Source organism: Myotis myotis, unplaced genomic scaffold (genome assembly GCF_014108235.1).
Source record: "Myotis myotis isolate mMyoMyo1 unplaced genomic scaffold, mMyoMyo1.p scaffold_m19_p_14, whole genome shotgun sequence".
Lineage (NCBI taxonomy): Eukaryota > Metazoa > Chordata > Mammalia > Chiroptera > Vespertilionidae > Myotis > Myotis myotis.
This window is the reverse complement of record NW_023416318.1, coordinates 54,370,639-54,393,022: the sequence shown is the minus strand read 5'-3', so window position 1 is coordinate 54,393,022 and position 22,384 is coordinate 54,370,639. Positions and strand designations below refer to the sequence as shown.

The 22,384-nt window shown below is 61.6% G+C and overlaps 1 protein-coding gene across 1 annotated transcript; it reads left to right on the top strand.

The window, feature by feature from the left end:
- The first annotated feature begins 6,043 nt into the window (after positions 1–6,043).
- Positions 6,044–19,142, top strand: RSAD2 (radical S-adenosyl methionine domain containing 2). Its single transcript, XM_036335431.1, has 6 exons — positions 6,044–6,458; positions 10,736–10,897; positions 12,147–12,376; positions 14,129–14,278; positions 15,135–15,167; positions 16,540–19,142. The coding sequence occupies exons 1-6, from the start codon at positions 6,098–6,100 to the stop codon at positions 16,702–16,704; spliced, it is 1,101 nt and encodes a 366-aa protein (XP_036191324.1). The 5' UTR covers positions 6,044–6,097; the 3' UTR covers positions 16,705–19,142.
- Positions 19,143–22,384: the final 3,242 nt, after the last annotated feature.

Below are 22,384 nucleotides of genomic sequence, written 5' to 3'. Positions count from 1 at the left end.
CCCTGGTCCCCTCCCCCGCCCCCCGCCACCTCTGGAGCCGCCCTCCCCCCGGGCTGTGCAGGCGGCGCTGGGCGGGACTGCGCCTGCGCGGAGCTCCGAGAGCGCGGAAGGGGGGAGCGCTGTCCCGGGGTGAGTCCGTCGGTCCATCTGTCCGTCGGTCCTCACTAGCCCTGCAGACGCCTCACCCCAGGGGTCTGCGGGGCCTGCAGCCTTTTCCGGACCTGGACTCCCTGCTGCGACCACCCATGCGCCCTGGCTCGGACCCAGCCCCCCACCCCCGACCCTGGGCTGCCAGCGCCTGAGCGAGGCCTTTGCGCTTCCCTTAGGGCTTCCCTCCCGCTGCTGACACTGGGGCTGGGACACCTGCTGTGCGCCTCGGAGGGCCTGTGGGAACCTCAGAGGGAGGGGGGATCCATGGACTGTGCATACGTGCAGCCCCCTGGACACAGACAGTGGGGAGGGCTGGGGGGGACAGGAGCAGGGTGGACGAGGTCAGTGGGGAGTGGAGACCTATGTCACAATTTCAACAATAAAGGTTAAAAATAAGTAAATAGCCCGGCATGAACCAAGCTGTCCCAGGGCCCTGCCACAGGGACCCACAGAGCTTTACGGGCGGGAAGAGGCCCCATTCACGCAATGATTTGGGTATTTCCCTTCCTGTGTGCTCATTCGCTGGTCTTCACAAAGGATCTGGCTGAGAAAAAAAAAATTCCCTGGGGAGGAACCTGGGCCGTTTAGAATTGAGATGGAGGTGCAAGGCCAGAGGTAAACCGGCACAGCCAGCTCTGCCGCCGGCGTGAGGCTGGGAGGCGGCAGGACGTTTACTGTGGAAGGAGGCCTCCTGGCACCGCTGGCCTAGGGATGCGTGGGAGTGGGGTGAGCAGACAGGAGTGACCGGGGCTGGGGGGCGGAGCCTTAAGAGCCCGCAGCGTGTCCTCTGCGAGGGAGACAGGGTGGTGGGTGCGAGCTCCTTGCCCGTGCGGAGCGCAGATGAACATAAAAAGGGAGCCAACTCCTCTGTGTGCTTTTAAAAAATATTTTTATTGATTTCAGAGAGGAAGGGAGAAGGAGAGGTAGAATATCAATGATGAGAGAGAGTCACTGATTGGCTGCCTCCTGCTCGCCCTGCACTGGGGGTCCAGCCTGCAACCCCGCAGCCCCAGGCAGGCCCTGCCCTGGAAGTGAGTGGTGACCTCCTGGCTCACAGGTGGACGCTCAACCACTGAGCCTCGCCGGCCCGGCTCCTGTGTCCTGCATCCTCCCCGGCGCCTTTCCGGACTCTACCACGCCGCCCTCCCCCCACACCTGTTCTCAATTCAAGCTTTCCTCTCCATTTCACCCACCTCCTCCCTACAGGAGACGTGAAGGTCATGACATGGCCGTATCTGGGTTCGGTCAAGGTCACCTGGGTGTGGGACACTGAAGACACCACAGCCTCACTCATAAGGGAGAGCAATCTCTTCAGCCCAGGACCTTTCGTCCCAGGTCCGACACTCCATCCCCGGAGCCACACCAGCCAGGGCCCTGGGAAGGTTCAGATGCTGACCCTTGCTGAGCCCTGTGTGCACCTGGAGCACACGGCACCTGATTGCGGTGCAGACAGCCAGACTGGGGGCGGGCGGCTCGTGCACAGCGGGGTCCTGAGAGGAGGCGCCCGTGGCGTCCCTGCCCTCGTCTCTCACACGTGTCCCTGCAGCTCCCTGCCAGGGGGGAAGCCGGGCCTGTGCGACCCCAGGTGGCGAAGGCTCGGAAGCCGGTGCGGCCTCGCCGGCTGTGATGCGGACCCGGTCAGGCTGCTCTTGCCCGGCTTCCCTCCCCTGAGGGGCCCCACCTGTGGTGCCACCGGCTTCACGTCACGTGAGCTCTCGCAGCCGATCAGCAAGCAGGAGGGCCACCTGGCGACTCACACCACCTCACGCCCAGAAAGGAAACAAAAATGCCCAGGAACTGCACTGTTACTGTTCATTTCGTTACACGCACACACACACACACACACACACACACATACACACACACTTACACGTGGTCTGTAAAGTGACACTCATTACACGAGTTACAACCAGCAGGGAGGGAACAGGCCGAAGAGTTAAAACGGTGCTTGCAGCCATAACCCAAGGAGGTGCACGGTCAGTTCCTACTAATCCACCATCAAAAGGCGGAAAACCCAACAGAAATGGGCGAGAGCCTTGAGCAGGCGCCTCTCGAAGGAGAACCCCCGACTGTCAACACAGCAGGCGGTGCTTCCCCTCCTCCGTCCTCCGTCCTCGGAGACTGGAACTGGAACGGGAAGGAGAGACCACAGCGCCCACGGGTGGCCAGGCTGACGTGGCAGAGCAGAGCGTTCGGGGACAGCACGGGGGCAGGGGGCGCGGGCCACGGCCCCCACTGCTCCAGGAGAGAGCCCTGTGAGCCAGGGCCCCACGCCTGGTTCCTGCACGTACACGGATGTACACGGATGTTGACCAAAAGGCATGAGTGTCTCAGCCTCGGCGCTCACCTCAATCGCACGGTAGATAAACGGCGGCGGGTTCACAGGCGGATGCGGGGCAGCTGAGACGGACGGGCTGCTTCTGAGCTCCGCTCCGTGTAAGGGGTGCGTCTGTGGATGCCGACGGAACGGGCTGCACAGCCCTGGGAGCCGCTGTGTGGTGGGTAGGAGTTAAAGGCAGGCACACCGCCTGGCTGGCCGCTCAGCGGTTAGAGTGCCGACCACGCTCGGAATGACCTCGGGTTCGATTCCCGGGCAAGGGCACGGGTCTCGGGTTGCAGGTTTGATCCCGAGGCCCGGTGGGGGGGTGGGGGGCAGGAGGGGGGGAGGCAACCAGTCAATGTGACTCTCTCACATCGATGTTTCTCTCCCCGCCCCCTCTCCATCTCCCCCTCTCCATCACTCTTTCTAAAAATCAATGGAGGAAAGACCCTCAGGTGAGGATTGAATAATAATTCATAATAATAATAAATAAACGGGTGAGAGCAGGCAAACCTCGAGTGCGGTTGGAGAAACAGGACAGGGTCATCTTGGCGGCAGAGGGAGGTCCTCGGGGCTGGGAGAAGGTCGTGTAGAGGTCAAGGTCTTGGGGGAGTGTTTGTTGTGTGTGTTTTTAAGAAGATGGCGGCTGCCTAGAAGCGTCCCCTGTCGGGAAGGCACCGGCTGCACCCTGTGCCTCCATGTGCACCTGTGAGCTGCCGCGCTCTTCCTGGTGCATCGCAGGCTCAGTGATGAACCAAAGGACAAGTGAGGTGGTTGTGAGCAAGGACACCCATCCCACCATGCACCCATGCGTCACAGCCCTGCTGATGGCGCCACGGGGCTGCCTGTGTCAGAGCCTGGAATGTTGGGAATGTTGGGAATGTTGGGAATGTTGACGTGCTGAGAGGCTCAGAAGCAGGATGGTGACGTCTGGCTATTACCCAGCTGCGTGGATGCCGACCCCCCAGGAGCGGAGAGAGGAGGGGGCTGCCTCCACCTCCCTCCCTGGCCTTTCAAAGCCACGACTTGGAGGAAGAAGGGTGCCCACTCCCCAGCCTCACTCCGGGGGCGGGAGCGGGGGGGGGGGGGGTTGGAGAAAGGCAATCGGGGAGAAAGAAGCGCCTGTTCAAGGACGCCGCAGTGACTGTCAGCTGCTGGGAGCCCCTTGCCAGGAGGGATTCTGACTTACTGACTTTATGTATGTTTCACATGTTAATATTGTTAAAATATATTTTTATTGATTTCAGAGGGGAAGGGAGAGGGAGAGAAACATCAATGATGAGAGAGAATCACTGATCCGCTGCCTCCTGCACGCCCCACCCTGGGGATCGAGCCCACGACCCGGGCCTGTGCCCTGACCGGGGATCGAACCGTGACCCCCTGGCTCCTAGGTCGGCGCTCACCCGCTGAGCCACGCCAGCGGGGCCGTATGTTAACTTTTCTCTGATACGTAGGAGGCTGCCAGTGAGCGCTGCTGAAGGAAAGAAGAAAGGAAGTGAAGGCTGCCTGAATGGGGGAGTGAGTGAGGAGTGAGTGAATGAACAAATGAATGAACACAAGACAGGGGCCCGGGTCCAACAGCCCGAAGAAGTGATAATAGAATAATGTGATAATAATGATCAGTGAGTGAGCAGCGTGGCGAGTGTTTAAATCCGAGTTCCATCCCTCTGCCCCGTGTGACATAAGCTTCTCCAGGTGTGAAATACGTTAGTGCGAAGGGGGTGCTGCCCACGCCGGACAAACAGCGCCCCGGGTGTGCGAGGTTTCTCATTGTGCCCGCCAGGTGCTGGTGCTTAATACGCCAGCCAGGTGGGCGTGGCTCCGTGGGTGAGGGTCGACCTATGAACCAGGGGGTCGCGGTTCGATTCCCCATCAGGGCACAGGTCCGGGTTGCAGCTCCATCCCCAGTGTGGGGCGTGCAGGAGGCAGCCGGTCCATGATTCTCTCGTCATTGGTGTTTCTCTCTCCTCTCCCTTCCTCCCTGAAATCAATACAAACATATTTTTTAAAAAGATAAGCATTACGACCTGTCATCCCAAGTAGGTTCCCAAGAGCAGGCAGGTGGGGAAACGTATCGCCAGTCAAACAGCTGAGGCTGCGATGGGAGCCACACCTTCAAACCTGCAGCTCCGAGCGTGTGTGAGGTCACCCTGTGTGCTCTCCAGGACACGGTGGGAAAAGTAAACAGATTTGTTTTCGTTTCCTTATACTCACGTGATCTAGCAAAAAAAACAACAAAAAAAAACCAAAAACTACTTTTCCTTTGAGCCAGACCAGGTGGGGGTTACACGCTGTGGGCGGGGCCGCGGGGCCGGCACTCACGTCAGAGGTTGCATAACAGGCACTCGACACGCACCCCTCGTGTCTCCCCGCGGGGTTTCGGTTCCTGGGAAATGCGGTCTCCGTTTCCTTCCAGACAGAGCTCGGCTGTCACAGACACCCCCCCCCCCCCCCCCGAGCCGTGCAGGCGGTTTGTGCACATGCAGAGCCCTCGGGTTGGCGGATGCGACAGCTCAGGTCTTTGCAGCCGCAGAAACGGAGATCCAGGGAGATAAACGCGGACCCAGAGCCGCGGGGCTGCTCGGTGAGGAGCTCGGGTTGGCAGCTCCCACAGCCCCAGCCCGCGGACTGTTCAAGGCCCCTAATCTCACGCCGGCAGGCAGGCCCCCCCAGAGCTCATGGCAGAGGCGCGGAGAGAGAAAGCTGGCACAACCTCCCCCAGCGCTTTCTAAACAACCGTAAACATCAACAGCGAACCCTTCTTGTGAGAAGCGTCTGAGAAGGCAGGCGCCTGGTGGTCCTGGCCAGTGTGGCTCAGTGGACAGAGCGTCAGCCTGTGGACGGAAGGGTCCCGGGTTCGATTCCTAGTCAAGGGCACCTGCCCAGGTTGTGGGCTTGATCCCCAGTGTGGGGCGTGCAGGAGGCAGCCGGTCCGTGATCCTCTCTCATCACTGATGTTTCTCTCTCTCTCTCTCCCTCTCCCCTCCTCTCTGATCAACACAAACATGTTAAAAAGCGAAGTGCCTGATTGTCCGACGTCTGTTACAGACGCCAGAAGGGGCCGCGCTGCAGGGCACTGTCCTCCCTGCGCCAAGAGCCAGCACTGCAAACGCGGGGGTGAAGGGAACCTCCACGGGCTGGTGGGGTGTGCGGTCCCTATGGCTGTGGTCTGGGAGGGTCGCAGGGCGAGTGGGAGGGTCGCAGGGCGAGTGGGAGGGTCGCAGGGCGAGTGGGGTCGCGGCCACCCGGCAGGGAGGGGCGGTCACTCCTCTCACAGCCGACTTTCGCCTTGGCCACCAGGTGAAGGTTGACAGGCAGAAGCTGCTAGATGTGATGTCAGGCGTGAGTAACGCTCCCAGGACAGAGGTGGCCTCTCTGCTTATCGGCGATACCGCACCTGCGTCCCCCCCGTGCCCCCCCTCCCCGGGGAGGCAGTAGCCAGGGCGCTAGTGCCGACGCCGCAGCCTGGCCTGGCCCTGCGCCAGCTTTCATTTTCAGGAAGAAAAAACCGAAACTCAGACTCAGCTGAGCGGCAGCCCAAGGGGCGTGTCCGCCTGCCTCCGGTGACAGCGTGTTTGCACACATATAAGCGGGCGGCACGGGGCACCCAGCCACCGGTCCAGGACCATGTGGGCAACGGCTCCGCTGGCATTCCCCTGGAAGCTGCTGGGCGCCCTGAGGGGGCCACTGGGCTCCCTGTGGGGCAGCCTGGCACCCCTGCTCCTCTGGCTCCGGGCGGCGCTCCGGCTGGGGCTGGGCTGGACCCACAGGGGCCAGGGGCGGCAGGACGGGCCAGAGCCCGAGGGGGCGGGGGAGGAAGAGGAGGGAGGCGGCGGCCCCGACGGGCCCCTCACGCCCACCAGCGTCAACTACCACTTCACCCGCCAGTGTAACTACAAGTGCGGCTTCTGCTTCCACACGGCCAAGACCTCCTTCGTGCTGCCCCTGGAGGAGGCCCAGCGGGGGCTGCGGCTGCTCAAGGAGGCTGGTGAGTCCCGTCCCGTCCGTCCCGTCCCCTGGCATCGGGGGCTCGGCCACGGGCGCTGGGCTGGGTGGAGGGGCTGGGGACGCACACCGGGTGGGGGCCTGCGGTTTCCCATCGCAGGGCGAGGACACCACATGGTCCCTGGAGGCAATGCCGGCTGACTCCGGGGAGGGGCGCCCGGTCTTTTAAAACCACGGGGCCAGCTGGGGCCGTCCGCCCAGCGTCTCGGAAGAGGCCGGTGGGAAGGCTGTGGTACTGTCCGGCTTTGTCCAAAGCACCGATGGGTCGGGTTTTCCAGAAAGAGTTAAAGAAGCAAGTCCAGCCCAGCCGGCGTGGCTCAGTGGCTGAGCGTCAACCTAGGAGCCAGGAGGTCAGGGTTCGATTCTCAGTCGGGGCTCATGCCCAGGTTGCGGGCTCCATCCCCAGGGTGGGGCGTGCAGGAGGCAGCCGGTCCATGGTTCTCTCTCATCACTGATGTTTCTCTCTCCCTCGCCCTTCCTCGCTGAAGTCAATGATATGTATGTTTATATATGCAAATCTGTGCCCAAACACAGGCTTGGACTGGGAGCGGCAGTGGTGGCGTCTTTCATGTCTCCCTATGGAACTGGGCAGACGTGGCTCTCGAGCCCCCTGACGAGCTTGAGCTGGGTAACGGCAGGCAGGCAGGCTCCGCGGTCAGCCCAGGGGGGCGCCCTCCTTCACCCCAAGTCCGCCCTCCTTCCCTCCCGTCCTGTCTGTCCCGCAGCACGCACATTCCTCCCCTGCTCTCACTTTCTCATGGAGGCTTACCCGGCATCCACGCCGTGGCCCCCACCCAGAGGGCGCCCTGTGCCCCCCGGGAAAGCAGCCCCCCCCTCCTGGGTGGAGAGGCCACAGCCCCGAAGGCCCGCTTCCCCCCACACCCACCTTCTTCCGGGGCAGCCGCCACGCCCCTCCCTGCGCCAGGAGCTCTGCCTGATGTGCACTGTGTGCGATCAAACCCGCGCTTGCACCTCCCTGGGCCTGACTGTCTTGCTGCCCATTCTGTTGCTCGGTGGTCCAGGGCCGCTGGGTCCTGTGGGGTCCGGCTGAGGGCTCCCCGTTTCATCTCACTGTCTCTGCGGCCCACGGGAAAGCCCGCTCTCTCTCAAACATATTCCTGATGCTCTAACTCGCCCTCTTAACACTCTTGCACCGCACCCCCACCCCCGCCCCCGCCCCCGCGTCAGCACAGCCCTCGAGGCCAGTGGCCAGCTCCCTGTTGCCATCAGCACCCCCACCCCACGCCACACCCCTGAACCCCAGCATCCGCACCCCCAAGCCTGTGGTCACACTGGCCCCTCTTCCTGGAATGCCGGGCACCCCAATCTCTGGGGGAACGTTCCTGCTCCTCTTCGGCAGACGAAGGCCCTGCCCTTCCTCTGGGACCCCCGGCCCCTGGCACGGGTGGGCGTCATAGCACTTTCTAGGTCAGCGGCTGTCCCGAGTGGCTGTTTTGTCTTAATATCCGAGGCCCCGGGGAGTTTGAGTTCCAGGGCTGAGGCCCAGCAGTTGTGGGTGTCGCCTCGCAAAGGAGCTGGAATGGAGCAGGGCCCTGACACGCTTTGGGGTGCGGAGTTAGCGATGCTCCGAGCCTGCGTGGGGGGCGGGCTTGTCCTGTGGGCGGGTCTTCGGCTCTTGAGTGACACGGGCCTGGGCCTTGGGTTCCTTGGTTACACGGCTTATCCGACATTGAGCTCCTCTGGACGAACAAGCCTTAAAACGCAGATAAAAAGATAACTGCACCCCCTCAGGCAGCTGGACAAGACACGGCCCGTGGAGCTGATGGCTGTTTACAGGTGACAGCCTATCACGCGCTGCAGTCACACGTCCACGCGGTGGCCTCGCAGGGTTAAGCCGGTAACAGCCACGGAACGGGGAGGGCTGGGTGCGGGCCGGGCGGTGTGCCCGGGAGCAGGTTTCTGGCTCAGAGAGGGACGTCGACGTCGGTGACGACTGACCATGTGAATTCACACTGTAACCTGAGTTCCTTTTCGTTTACATGCGTCCTGTATTTAACGTTAAAAAGCACGCGGGCTGAAGAGACCTCCGATCAGTCACTTCTCCGGCTCTTCGCCCGCAGGAGCCGCTGAGGACCCGTGCACTCGTGTGCCACCCTTCACGTGGGCGCCCCTGGGGGCGGGCTGACCTGTCCGAGACCTTCCCCCCTCCCTCCTCTCCTTCGGCTGCTCATCAATTTTTTAATTATGTTTTCATTGACTTCAGAGAGGAAGGGAGAGGGAGAGAGAAACACCCATGATGAGAGAGAGTCATGGATCGGCTGCCTCCTGCACGCCCCCCACTGGGGATGGAGCCCGCAGCCCGGGCCTGTGCCCCGACCGGGAATCAAACCGTGACCTCCTGGTTCCTAGGCCGACGCTCAGCCCCTGAGCCGCGCCGGCCGGGCAGCTTCTGGCCCTCTCGTACCCTCCATCCCCGCTCCTCGGCCTCAGCGAGAGCCTCTGTGACAGCCGTCTCCCTTTCCTAGTTACCCCCTCCCCCATTCAGCCCGGCTCCCAGGGGAGGGGTGCACCTGGGTGACACTGCGTGTGGCACCGGAGCCCCCCAGCCTGTGAGCTGGTCCCCGGGGCCGAGAGAGCAGGCACCGTGGCCCCTCACAGCCCCGCTGAGAGCGGAGGAGCCCCCGGAAGGGACCACAGCTGTGATTCGGGTGGCCCCCCAGACTGTTCTGCAAGTGGGGGACCCTCTTTCTAAAGCTCCTCGGGGAGCACAGGACTTGCCCAGGCCCAGGGGGCATCCTGGGGCCGGTCGCCTTCAGGAAGGGACCTCGGAGGAACCGTCGCTGTGGTTTCGGGGGAGGAAGCGCACAGGGCGGGGCACCGGCCTTCTGGCCCCGGTGCAGGGGCAGCGACAGCTCCCGGGGTGTGAGCCCCAGGCAGCAGGCGCGGGTGCCCACTGACGGCTGCCCCAGGACCGGGCTGGAGCCTGTGGCCAGGGCCTGGGATGGGCAAGGTGCGTCCTGAAAAGCTGCTGCCGCTGCACGGATTCCGTCGCCCTGGCGTCTGCTGGGGAGCTGGGGGGCGAAGGTGCTCAGGGAACGGACTGTGTGGCGGCGAGCCCTGTCCCCAGAGGTGCATGGTGGACACGGCAGGACATTGGAAAGAAAGCCTCTGGAAGAGAAAAGGCGCATCCGCGTGAAGGCGCGTTTATAACGTGTTTATAACGTGTTTATAACAGTTTCCCAGGCACGGGCAAGGCTGTGGGGACCTAGAGGGCAGTAAGCAAGGCCTTCCAGCTCCGCGTGCAGAGGGTTCCACCCACACTGCTGACCGCAGGGCTAGTTTAACACCCACGAGTCCTCGCTGTCGTTCTGACTTTACTATTTTGTTATTCCCCCAGGAAACTCCTAAAACATTTTTCCAAAATAAGGGAGTCAATCAACCGAGAGCAGGGCAAGGATTTGGGGCAAGAGGCGCTGGTCCACGGAGGGGAGGGGAGGGGAGGGGAGGGGAGGGGAGGGGAAGGAGAGGGGAGGGAAAGGGAAGGGGAGGGGAGGGGAAGGAGAGGGGAGGGGAGGGGAGGGGAGGGAGAGGGGAGGGGAAGGAGAGGGGAGGGGAGGGGAGGAGAGGGGAGGGGAGGGGAAGGAGAGGGGAGGGGAAGGAGAGGGAAGGGGAGGGGAGGGGAGGGGAAGGAGAGGGGAGGGAAGGGAAGGGGAGGGGAGGGAGGGGAGGGGAGGGGAGGGGAGGGGAAGGAGGTCCCAGAACGGAGGGGCTGCTGAGGAGCATCCGATGGCTCTACCTAGGGAGGGTGTCTGCCGTGCACGTCTGGGTTGCCTCATGGCACCCGGGCCTCTTAGGGAAGTCCCTCTGGTGTGTGTCCCCGCATTACCGAGCAGCTATTCAATAGAAGGAAGACAAGGAAACCAACCAGTGACTTTCCTTTTCCTGGTGAAACCCTGGCTTACCCACACGGCCATGTCCATAGAGCGGGGCTGACGGGCCTGGGCCTTGGGGAGGGGAAGGTAAAGGGAATCTCATGGCGTTTCTGTGACGCTGAGAAAACAAGACTTTGGCCATTGAGGCAGTGATGGGTGCCTGTGGCCGGGAGAAATGGGAGAAAAATGTGTCTTGGCCCTGGCTGGTGTGGCCCAGTGGAAAGAGCCCCGGCCTGTGGAATGAAGGGTCCCGGGCTCGATCCCGGTCAGGGCCCAGGCCTGGGTCGCGGCTCTGTCCCCAGTAGGGGCGTGCAGGAGGCAGCCGGTCCCTGCTTCTCGCTCACCGTGGGGTGTCCCGTCTCCGCAGGCATGGAGAAGGTGAACTTCTCGGGCGGGGAGCCGTTCCTGCGGGACCGCGGGGAGTACCTGGGCCGTCTGGTGAGGTTCTGCAAGCAGGAGCTGCGCCTGCCCAGCGTGAGCATCGTCAGCAACGGCAGCCTCATCCGCGAGCGCTGGTTCGTGAAGTACGGTGAGCGCCCCCCGCCCGAGGCCCGTCCCCGGCACGGCTGCATGCCCTCCCTCCCTGGGCCGGGACCGGGACCAAACAGGCCCGTTCTGATCTCTTCGCGAGCTGCGTGTGGAGTTAACGGCAGTGAGTTCTGCAGGGCTCCCGTGAACATGTGTGGAGAAAAGGCGCATCCGTGTGAAGGCGTGTTTATAACGTGTTTATAACGTGTTTATAACAGTTATCTGCGGGCAGATAACAGCACTCGTGAGCTCAGCTCCTCAGGGCCGGCCAGGGTGGCGAGCAGGGGCTGGGCTCCAGTTTCCCCACCTTTTTGCTTGTTTGCCATCACCCTTAAGTCTCCTAGGAAGTAAGCGACTGGCCCGGAGGCGCGGCTCAGGGGCTGAGCATCCACCTGTGAACCAGGAGGTTACGGTTCGATTCCCGGTCAGGGCACAGGCCCGGGTTGTGGGCTCCATCCCCAGTGTGGGGCGTGCAGGAGGCAGCCTGTCAGTGATTCGCTCTCATCATGGATGTTTCTCTCTCTCTCCCCCTCCTTCCTCTCTGAAATCGATTATATGTATATATATATGTGTGTGTGTGTGTAATATGCTAATTAGACCAGATGTCCTTCTGGACAACCTTCCAGACAAAGCCGGGCTGTGAGGGAAGCCCGGGTCCTGGGTGCCAGAGGGAAGCCGGTGCCAGCAGCCAGGGGAAGGAAGGCCTACTCTTGTACGAATTTTGTGCATTAGGCCTCTAGTAAAATAATAAAAGTGTAATATGCTAATGAGACCAGACAACTGAGTGACCTTCCGGATGTCCTTCCAGACGACCTTCCAGACAAAGCTGGGTCTGCGGGGACTGAGCTCCTTGCACAAATGTCATGCACCGGGCCCCTAGTGTGTGTGTGTGTGTGTGTGTGTGTGTGTGTGTATAAAGATGTAGGTCTGCAAAGCTCGTAGATCCAACAAACTGACCTCCCTAAGAAGTGAATGAGACCAGGAGGGCACGCGCGCACACACACACACACACACACACACACACACACACACGGCGGAGAGTTTCTCTCGCGTGTGAACATCGCTGGCGTCCTGTGAGGTGCCTTCTTTCCTAAGACTATTTTACCGTGTGTAGCGCATGTTTTCGTGTGTGTGTGTGGGGGGGGGCACACGGTGTTTAAACGACGAAAGCGAACGGGTAACGCAGGTCTGTTTCATCCCGAAGAGGGCGGGGTCCTCGGCGGAGAGCTGACCGCAGCCCTTTCCCTCAGGCCAGTACCTGGACATCCTCGCCATCTCCTGCGACAGCTTCAACGAAGACGTGAACGTCCTCATCGGCCGCGGCCAGGGGCGGCTCAACCACGTGGAGAACCTCCGGAAGCTGCGGCGCTGGTGCCGGGAGTACCGCGTGGCCTTCAAGATCAACTCCGTCATCAACCGCTTCAACGTGGACGAGGACATGCGCGCGCACATCCAGGAGCTGAACCCGGTGCGCTGGAAGGTGAGCGCCGGCGGCTCGCCCACGGGCCGCCACACCGTGTGGGCGGGAACAGCTTTGGGGAAGTGGAGATGGTGAGCGCGCAGCTCTGAGCCGCAGCACCAGCCGGGACCAGGGTCCTGCTTTTTTAAAAAATATATTTTTACTAGCGGTCCGGCGCACGAAATTCATGCACGGTTAGGGTCTGTAGGCCTGGCCAGCGATCAGGGCCGATCTCTGGACCAACCGGCAGGGCGATTGGGGGCCCCCGCTGGCACCTGCCTTGGCTGGCCTGGGGCCTGCAGGCTGGAGGCAGCTCCTGCATTGAGCATCTGCCCCTGGTGGTCAGTGCACGACGTGGCAACCGGTCACTCCACCGGTCACCCTGCTGTTTGGTCAATTTGCATATTAGGCTTTTATTATATAGGATTGATTTCAGAGAGGAAAGTAGGGAGAGAGATAGAAACATCAATGACGAGAGAGAATCATGGATCGGCTGCCTCCTGCACGCCCCCTACTGGGGATGGAGCCCACAACCTGGGCCTGTGCCCTGATCAGGAATCGAACGTGATCTCCTGGTTCATAGGTCAACGTCCAACCACTGAGCCACACCAGCCAGGCCCTAGGTCCTTCTTTTATTCCTTAAAGTAGAAGCTACGTACACTCTCTCTGCCTCAGTTTCCCCTGTACATGCAGGGCTGATCCCTTCTGGAACATGGGGAGGTTGAAGGCCGGGTATGCTAGGTGCTGGGAGACGTTCTGAAGCCTCCGAAAGCCTCGCCTGCACTCTCGATGCAGCAGAGCCAGGCTGCATGTCCTCCTCCTGCTCCAGCTTCTGTGCGCACGGACGCCGTTCCGCATCCGTCCTGAGCACACGGCTTTTCATTGGTTCTTAGGAGGTAGCCAGGGCAAGGCCCTGCCCAAGCTGCAGCAACGTTCATTCACCGAGATTTGTGCTTCCAGTCTGACCCCCCGTCAGCTCCTGAAGCGTCTCAAGTTCAAAGACACCCCTGTTGTTGGTCGGCTGCCGCCTGTGGTCACCTGACAGTTCCCTGGGACGGAGTTTTTCCTTTCCCGATGATGCAGTCCTTACCATGGACTAACACCACACACACACCCCTATTTATTTACTTAAAAGAATGTTGGAAAAGACAATTCATGCCTTTGGAACTGTCCTTACGCATTAACTGAGAAACCAATACATCCCAGGGGCCTTCCACAGGGCATATGATTACACCCAGTGGGAAGGACAGCACTTTGAAAATGCTTGTATCTTGATTTGGGGATTACAAACAATTGGCTTTTAAAAAAATATTCTTTTTAATTGATCTCAGAGAGGAAGGGAGAGGGAGAGAGAGAGAAACTTCCATGATGAGAGCAAACCATCGACCGGCGGCCTCCTGCACGCCCCACACGGGGGATCGAGCCCCCGACGCAGGCTTTGGCGGGAGAACTCGGAGCCGCGCCGGCCGGGCTCCATGTGTCCGCACGGCCCACGTGTCCGTCCAGGAGCATTTGCTAGTCTGCGGTCCAGACACTGAGGTGCTGAACCCAGATAGAGCATCACCTGGACCCGTTCTTCCTGTGTCTCCCTTTTAAGAATATCTGTGCTCCCTAAACCCCAGGGCCAGCTCCAGTGCCCCCCGAGCAATGTCTTTCTAGAACGTTCCTCAGAGTGAGGCGTCACCTCGGCTCAGGAGGGAGGAAGCTGGGGGCGGGGCCCAGATGTGGGTGGCCCCCGACGGGACGCTCTCGCCAAGCACACGTGTGTTCCAGGTGTTCCAGTGCCTGCTCATCGACGGGGAGAACGCGGGGGACGGCGCCCTGCGGGAGGCCGAGCGCTTCGTCATCAGCAAGGAGGAGTTCCAGAGCTTCCTGGACCGGCACCGCGGGGTGCCCTGCCTGGTGCCCGAGTGCAACGACAAGGTGGGTGGCCCGCGCCGGCCTGGCCCACGGCACGCTCAGATCCATTCCGAGGGGCCCCTCTCCCCAGCTCCACGGTGTCATGTAGAGACGGGGGGACTAGGGCAGAGTCCAGGGCTGAGGCCGCCATCTGTCCTGCACCCTCCAGCCCTGGGCCCTTTGTTTTTTTTTAAAAAAATATGTTTACTGATTTTAGAGAGAGGGAGAGAGAGATAGAAACGTCCATGGTGAGAATCATTGATCGGTGGCTTCCTGCACGCCCCCTCCTGGGGGTCGGCCCACAACGGGGCATGTGCCTGTGACCAGCATCGAGCCCGGGACCCTTCAGTCTGCAGGCCGGCGCTCTATCCACTGAGCCACACTGGCTCGGACAGCCCTGCGGCCTTTGTGTGAGCCCACGGTGCCCCCTCCTCCAGTGGGCGTGGTGCCGCTGTGCAGGGCCAGTGCGAGAGATGAGCACTGGTCTCTCCTCCTGGAATATAGATGTTGAAAAGGGGGAAGTGGGGTGCCGGGGGAATCGGCCCCTGGGAATACTGGGTAATGAGAGCAGGCTCTCCCACCGCGAGAGGAGAGGGGAGACATTTTTCCAAGCAACACGGGACCCTTCGGGCACAGGGCAGGGAACCCGGGCTTCGAGACTGGTGGGTCGGAACACCAGCTGCCATGAAGGGTTGGGGGGAGGAGTGGGGGAGGAGGTGGGAGGGGGAGGAGGCTCACCTGGGGGCCACATGCCCAGAGCCCCTGGGGCGAGGTGGGAAGCGCGGAGCCAGGGGTAATGACCACAGACACACAGACCCGCGGGACGGACCCCGAGCGTGAGGCCGAACGTGAGACTGAGCCTGTCCCTCTCCCTTTGCAGATGAAGGACTCCTACCTGATTCTGGATGAGTATGTGAGTGCCCCCCACAGCCACGCGCGGTCACAGCAGGTGGTGAGGTGGCCACGAGGGCCGAGTCGGAGCATCGTGCTGGGCCCCCGGTGGTCCTTGGCCAGCGTTTCATCTTTCTTTCTTTTTTTTGTTAATCCTCACCCTCGGCTATTTCCCATTGATTTTAGGGAGAGTGGCAGACAGAAACACCGATGTGAGAGGGACGTATCGATGGGTTGCCTCCTGCACGAGCCCCGAGCAGGGCCTGGGCCAGGGAGGAGCCTGCAACTGAGCTTGAGCAGACTCGAACCCAGGACCCTTTGGTCCTCAGGCTGATGCTCCATCCACGGAGCCACACCGGCCAGGGCAGCATTGCACGTTTCCATGGCCCCCGAGTCGCATTCATGTTCCCGAGCCCGGCCCCTGCGCCAGGTTCTGGGTCACGCCCGTGGGCAGGCTCAGTGGGAACCCGCCCCTGTATTTGCTCTGAGCCTCAGGGATGGGTTCCCCGTGGCTGTGGGTCCATGGACGTCCCACGGAAGCTGGCATGACCGAATGTCCTCTGCTGTGCCCCTGGGGGCCAGGGGTTTGGGGTTCCCTGGCATAAGCCACCCCACAGGGTTTGGGGCCTTCGAGGCCTCGGGGGCTGCCCACAACCCCTGACCTTGGATGACCTTGGCTTCGCTGGGAGGAGGTGACAGTGCCTCTCTAGAGCCGCCATGACCCCTCCCCCCACTGCCCTCCCAGGGAGAAGGGAGCTCCCCCTCCTCAAAATGCTCCCCCACTTCCTGTCCCGTTTTGTGTGGCTCTTTTTTTGGTGATGGAGGGAGGGGTCTGGATTCATAAGATTTTGCCCATATTTTTAGGCCAGAACAAATAATTCCATTCAAAGACCTGTATTTATTTATTTAAAAAATATTTTTATTGATTTCAGAGAGGAAGGGAGGAGGAGAGAGAGACAGAAGCATCCATGATGAGAACCATGGATCGGCTGCCTCCTGCTCGCCCCACACTGGGGACCAAGCCCTGAGGCCAAAGACCTGTTTTTGAAAAATGAGTCTGTTAAGAACTGTGGCGGCAATTTTTAAGTTGGATTTGGTCTTTGGAGAAACGCTTATTGTGACTTTTTAGCTTTTTATCGTTTTCAAGTTCATCAAAGGTAGTTCATAGCGACTTCTTCCATGTTTTCCTTGTGGGGCGTGCAGGGTCAGGTGAGAGCGTGAAGGCGGTGCCCGGGCCGGCAGGCCGAGCGTAGCATCCGGCCCACAGCCCGTGGCTCGCGGCTCGTGGCTGACACGGACTGAAATGGTTGGATGCCAACAAGTCGGGTTGGAGTCCAGCGGTGAGTTTTACGGGCACATGACGCGGAAACCCCCATGTCTGCCCTGCCTTCCAGATGCGCTTCCTGAACTGCAGAGAGGGCCGCAAGGACCCGTCCCGGTCCATCCTGGACGTGGGCGTGGAGGAGGCCATCAAGTTCAGCGGCTTCGACGAGGAGACGTTCCGCAAGCGCGGAGGCAAGTACGTCTGGAGCAAGGCCGACCTGAAGCTGGACTGGTAGGGCTGCCGGACGCCTGGCCTCGTCGCGGGGCCCTGCCGCACCTGGGGGGCCCGCGGACTCCCCGCTGCCTACGGTGGCTGACCATGTGGTCCCGGCGCGCGTTACCACGGTAACTGAGCTCCACGGATGCGGACCATTCGCTGCGGCCACTTGGCTTGTTTGGTTTGGTTGGGGTGTTTTGAGCACCGTTTCCTGTGATCCCTGCGTTTCCATCTCCAAGTCATTTTTCCTGGTTTGTTCATTTGATGGTCACGTCTTTTCTGCTAAATCCCAGAGGCCAGTGCTCACATCTGGAAAGAATTGGAACACCTCCCTGCGGCCACGGCTGCTTGTGGCAACGCCGTCTCCCTTCCTGCCCTCACACCATGGCCGCCCTGGACTCCCTCCCCCGGTGTGCAGAACGCGGCACAGGTGTGTCCGGCTCAGGAACGGCCACCTCATCAGGCTCCAGTGCCGGCCCGGGAGGTAGCCGCGTCCCCCGATGATGCCGGGCCCAGCCCAGGGCCCAGGCTGACTGCTCCATAAACGAGGGCTCTCTCTCTCTCTCTCCTTCCTCCCCAAGATTCCCAGGTACACTTCCCAGTTCATGATGACGTTGACCAGGGCTCAGGCCTTGGGTTGTTGTGTGGACCTATTATTCAAGCCACATGAGTCTGTTAAGCAGAAACTGGGGCGTGTATGGGGCAGATGGCTGTCGGCTCGGGCATGTGGGAGAGCGTGAGGAGGGGCACACACCAACCGGGTCCCCTGTGGACGGAGCCGAGGGCCCGTGTCCTGCTTCTCAAGTCCTCGGGGCCACTGGGAGCGAAGCGCCGTCCAGGCCTGAGGACAGGGCCCCACGTCTCTCCCTCGCACCACGCGAGACCGGGAGGGACCTGTCCCCGAAAGGGGTCAGGACCAGCGCCCTTGTTTACGTAACCGAGTCCTTGTTTATGGCCTGGAAAAGGATAACTTCCTGTCATTGTTTCCAAAAAAGCAAAATCATGGAAAATTTTTGGCAGGAGCAGAGGAAAGAGCTATTTTCATCCCGCTGCCACTCCGCTGCCCGCCACTGGGTGGCGCGTGCCCGGCAGCAGGGCGGCTCCACGGGCTGCTCTGCTCTCAAGGCCTGCGGAGTCGGGAGGGTTTGTCCTTCGAGTGTCTGTTTCTCAGCAAAGACATCCCTTCTTCCGAGTTCAAGCCCCTGTCATTCAGCGGGAGTGTGTGTGTGTCCCGTAGTGCTGTCCTCAGTTTTCCACAAAACACACACACACACACACAGATGAAGCAGCCACTGCGTCAGGGGCCCTAAACGAACCCCCGGCTTTCCCTGGGCTGAAAAGGAGGAGAAGATGGATCAGCAAGCTGTTCTCCCCCGTGGCCGTGGACGGGATCGAGGCTGTGAGGATGTCACTGTAATCAGTGTAATCAGTGTAATCAGAACTCGGGGTCTTCTTCGCTTCGCGTGCGTGTGCTCTGCCAGTCGTCGCGTTATTCCACGTGAGGGAGCGCGTCGGGCGCCCCGCCCTGGGTGCCTCTGAAACGGGACCCCAGCCTGAGTCACGTCCTCCGACCGGAGGGACTGTATCTCCGCTGAGGGAGCCGGGACTTCTGCCCGAAGGGAAACATCGAACGAAACCAAGCGAAAGCTGCCGTCAGAAGCTGCGGCTCCCGCCCCGTGTCCCGCTGCCGGGAAAGCTCAGCCTTCCTCGCGCCCTCAGGACGGCGAAGGCTGGGTGTTTAAAACGTTCGAATGCTCCCCTCTCAGCCGGGACAGCTCGGGGTTCACGGTGCGGTGCTTCCGAGTTGGATTGTACAACGTGGTGCTTGACGCTCTCAGTTTTAAACGTGAGTCTCCAGTTTCATGAAACGTGTTCCCTGGTTGCTGGGAAGCACCGGGCGGTGGGCCGAGGCGGCTCCGTGGGGGCGTGACGGCAGGTGCCGCGGAGCCTTGCCTTCCCGCGGACGTCTCCGCTGTGGGAGCGGGGCTGGGATTTCGTCTTCAGGAGCCCAGATCTACGCTGCCGGGGGCCATCGCCCACCCGGCCTTACGTGCGCCTCCTTTGCGTTCTTCAGCCGAAGGGGATGGGAACGGGCCCCTTGCTGTCACGTGTGAAGAGGAGTGAGACCATTTGGCGGAACCACCCGGAACGCAGGCGCCTGCTCTGCGTCGGGCGGGAGTTTGGGGTCTAGCTGTTGGGTCGAGAGAGAGAGAGAACCTGATACTAAAGCGAGCGAACAGGTCACCTGGGGCTCAATCGGACAATCGGCGCGGCCACCCCGAGCGGAAGAAGCTCAGGCCGCTGTGATCACAGAGGCAGCTCGCGCCCTAGGGTTTACCGTCCCGCCCTGAGTGTGACTCGCGCTCTGAGAGCCTAGGGAGACCCATGTATATATTGTCCTCTGTGGCTGGTGCTGTGATGGAAGATATCATGTATTAAAATGTGTTTTGTACGAGCCTCCTGTCTCAGTGAGTGTGATGAAGTGAGTTTAAGGCCGTTGTGCACGTTACAAACTGCCGTCGCTAAAGACAAGGACACGTTACACATCAGCAAGGCTGTGCAGGCTCATGAGCACATTTTAGCCTCTCGGCAACGAGGGGGGTGGAGACGAGATGGCGGACACTCGTCTTGTTTTCCACGTGGAAGCTAGCGTCTGCGGACCAGTGTCCCAAACTCATCCCATGGGAGGGCTGAGTTCCTGCAGATGGGCGCCAGCATAGCAGCAGCCCTGGGCGTGGGTGTCAGAGGGCTGAGCTCCTGCAGGCGGGGGACCAGCATGGCAGCAGCCCTGGGCTGAGAGGTCAGAGGGCCGCCCTGCTGAGTGTGACCTGGTCAGCTGCCCAGGAGAGAAAGGGCTCCCCCAGCACCCTGGTTCCCAGTGTCCGTTCAGTCTGGACCCCACAGATGCCTGGGGCTGGCCCTGCATTGGCCCCACAGGCAGGAAAGGCTGGCGTTTCTGTCACCTGCTCCCTCTCCCGCCTGCTCCCAGCTCCCTGGCCCCAGCGTTCCCCTCACGCCTTCCGGCTGGAACCGGTCTCCCTGGGACACCCGGGCGCCTGAGCCCCGGTTAGAAGCACTCACCTTCCCCGAAGGCCATGGCCTCACTCCCTTCCCATCCCGATGGGCCAGCCTCGGCTCCAGGCCCCAGGACAGGGGTCAGGTCCAGGGAGGAGACTCCAGGGACAGCCAGAGCCCTCGCCATCGTGGCCGGGTCACCCCCAGCCACAGTGGGGTGCCCACCTCAGTGCCAGGCCCCGCGGGTGCGTGCCTCCGCCAGTCCGGGAAAGTGACCAGACCTCACACAGGAACTGCGGGGCGAGTCCGGCTCAGAGGCCATTCACGGGGCGTCTGGCGTTGTGTCCGTGACTGAGAAGAGCACACGTCTGGGGTCTGTTTGAGAAGCAGAGTCCAGCAACAGGAAGAAAATGAAAACCACCCACAACGGTGCCCCCAGAGGCGACTGCGCATTCACCCGTCTTCCTGGGCAGGCGCCTGTTCAGAGTCCAGTTCATGCTCCCTGTTCCCGCCCGCACCCCTTCTGGGGGGTCGCACAGCCAGTGGTGTCCTCAGCGTGAGTGAGAGCAGCCGCCTCTCACAGTCCCGCTAGGAGGGGAGAAGGGCCTGTGCATTCACAACCCCACAGGGAGTGTGACACACGCCTTGGCTGGGCTCCCCCTGGCCTGTGGGCCTGCGTGTGGACGTGAAGGCCTCTCAGGTCCTGGGGATTCGCTTTATCTCTTTTTTAAAAAAAATATATTTTACTGATTTTTTACAGAGAGGAAGGGAGAGGGATAGAGAGTCAGAAACATCCATGAGAGAGAAACATCTGATCAGCTGCCTCCTGCACACCCCCCACCGGGGATGTGCCCAGCAACCAAGGTACATGCCCTTGATCAGAACCGAACCCGGGACCTTTCAGTCCGCAGGCCGACGCTCTATCCACTGAGCCAAACTGGCCAGGGCGATTTGCTTTATGTTAACAACAACCACAACCACAACCATAGAAACAAGGCTGGAGCAAGCCGCTCCTGGGCATCTGGGAAACTGCCCGAAGCTCCGTCTTATTGCCCGGGCATCTCGGCCGTCCCCGCTGCTCCTGCTCCCGGTTCGCATGCGGGTGCTTATGTTTTTCCCGCGCCAGCCGCGCCCCGCACCAGCCACGCTCCACACCAGCCGCGCCCCACACCAGCCGCGCCCCGCACCAGCCACGCTACCCAGCCACCAGCCACGCTCCACACCAGCCGCGCCCCACACCAGCCGCGCCCCACCAGCCGCGCCTAACCAGCCGCGCCCCCACCAGCCAGTGCCAGTGCGCCACCAGCCGCGCCCCACACCAGCCGCACTCCCACCCCCACCAGCCACGCTCCGCACCAGCCGCGCCCCAACACCGCCCAGTGCCAGCGCGCCCCACACCACCACCACCCGACGCCCCACACCAGCCGCGCCCCACACCAGCCGCGCCCCACACCAGCCACGCCCCACACCACCAGCCACGCGCCCACACACCAGCCCCCCCACACCCCGCCACACCAGCCCGACCCCCCACACCAGCCGCGCCCCACACCAGCCGCGCCCCACACCAGCCACGCTCCGCACCAGCCGCACCCCACACCAGCCGCGCCCCACACCAGCCGCACCAGTCGCCGGGCCGACCAATCCCCGGCCTGCCGACACCACCGGCTGGAGAGAGTGTCAGACCCCACAGACACACCGGCTGCCCCCTGGATGATCTACTTATTAGGAAAGGACACAGCTCAGGAGCTGCCAGACGGGAGGGGGCAGAGGGAAGGTGTGTGGGAAGGCACCTCCCTCTCCCCACATCGCCAGGGGTGCCCCCGGCTGGAAGCTCTCTGAGCCCATCGGGGTGTCCCTGGAGGCAGCAGCCATAGTCATGCGTGATGAGAGCGTTGGCCTTGATTCAAGGCCGCCCTCTCCCCTCCTTGAAGGTCAGAGGGTGGGACCAGGGTCCCGACGCTCTGGTCACACAGCTGGGCGGGCATGAGGCGCCATAGCAACCATCACACCTGTCCAGTCCCCCCCAAGCCCTGCTCAGTGGGGGAAGCCCGCGCCCTCACCCCCTTTTCTTACGTTAAACCTCTCGGGCAGTGGCCCTGGTGGCCACGCCTCTTGGGAATGAGCTCTCGGCGCCCACTTCCTGTTGGCAGGGACCGCACCAGGTCAGAGGCCTTGGGTGTCAGCAGGGACCCCCCATCAGGGACCATGGACAACATGAGCCGCGTGTCCCTGCCCTGCAGCGGCTGGGAATGTGCGGAAGCCGTAGATGCCGGGTGAGCATTCAGCGCCGGCCCTCGATGAAGGGCCCGCCTGTCACAGGACCCACATGTGTTGTCCAGTGTGCAGGGGGGGGACACGTAACTTCACCCCGTGGGGCTCCCAGCCCCGAGGGGAGTGGCAAAGCTGATCTCATAGGAATTCTCCCAGACCCTCCCTCGGGCAGCAGGGACCTCAGGTGGTCAGAAGCAGGGACCCTGCAGGGCGCCCTCCTCTCCACGCTCAGAGCAGCCAGGCGGTGGGATGGGCTGGGGTGGGGGGGTGGGGGGTAAGCTCATGTGACCTGGCAGAGGGCGGGCCTCTCATCCAGCGCCCATTTCTTTTCCTTTTATTTTTTAATATAGCATTTTGTTTTGTTTTTGATTCCAGAGAGGAAGGGAGAAGGAGAGACAGAAACAACAATGATG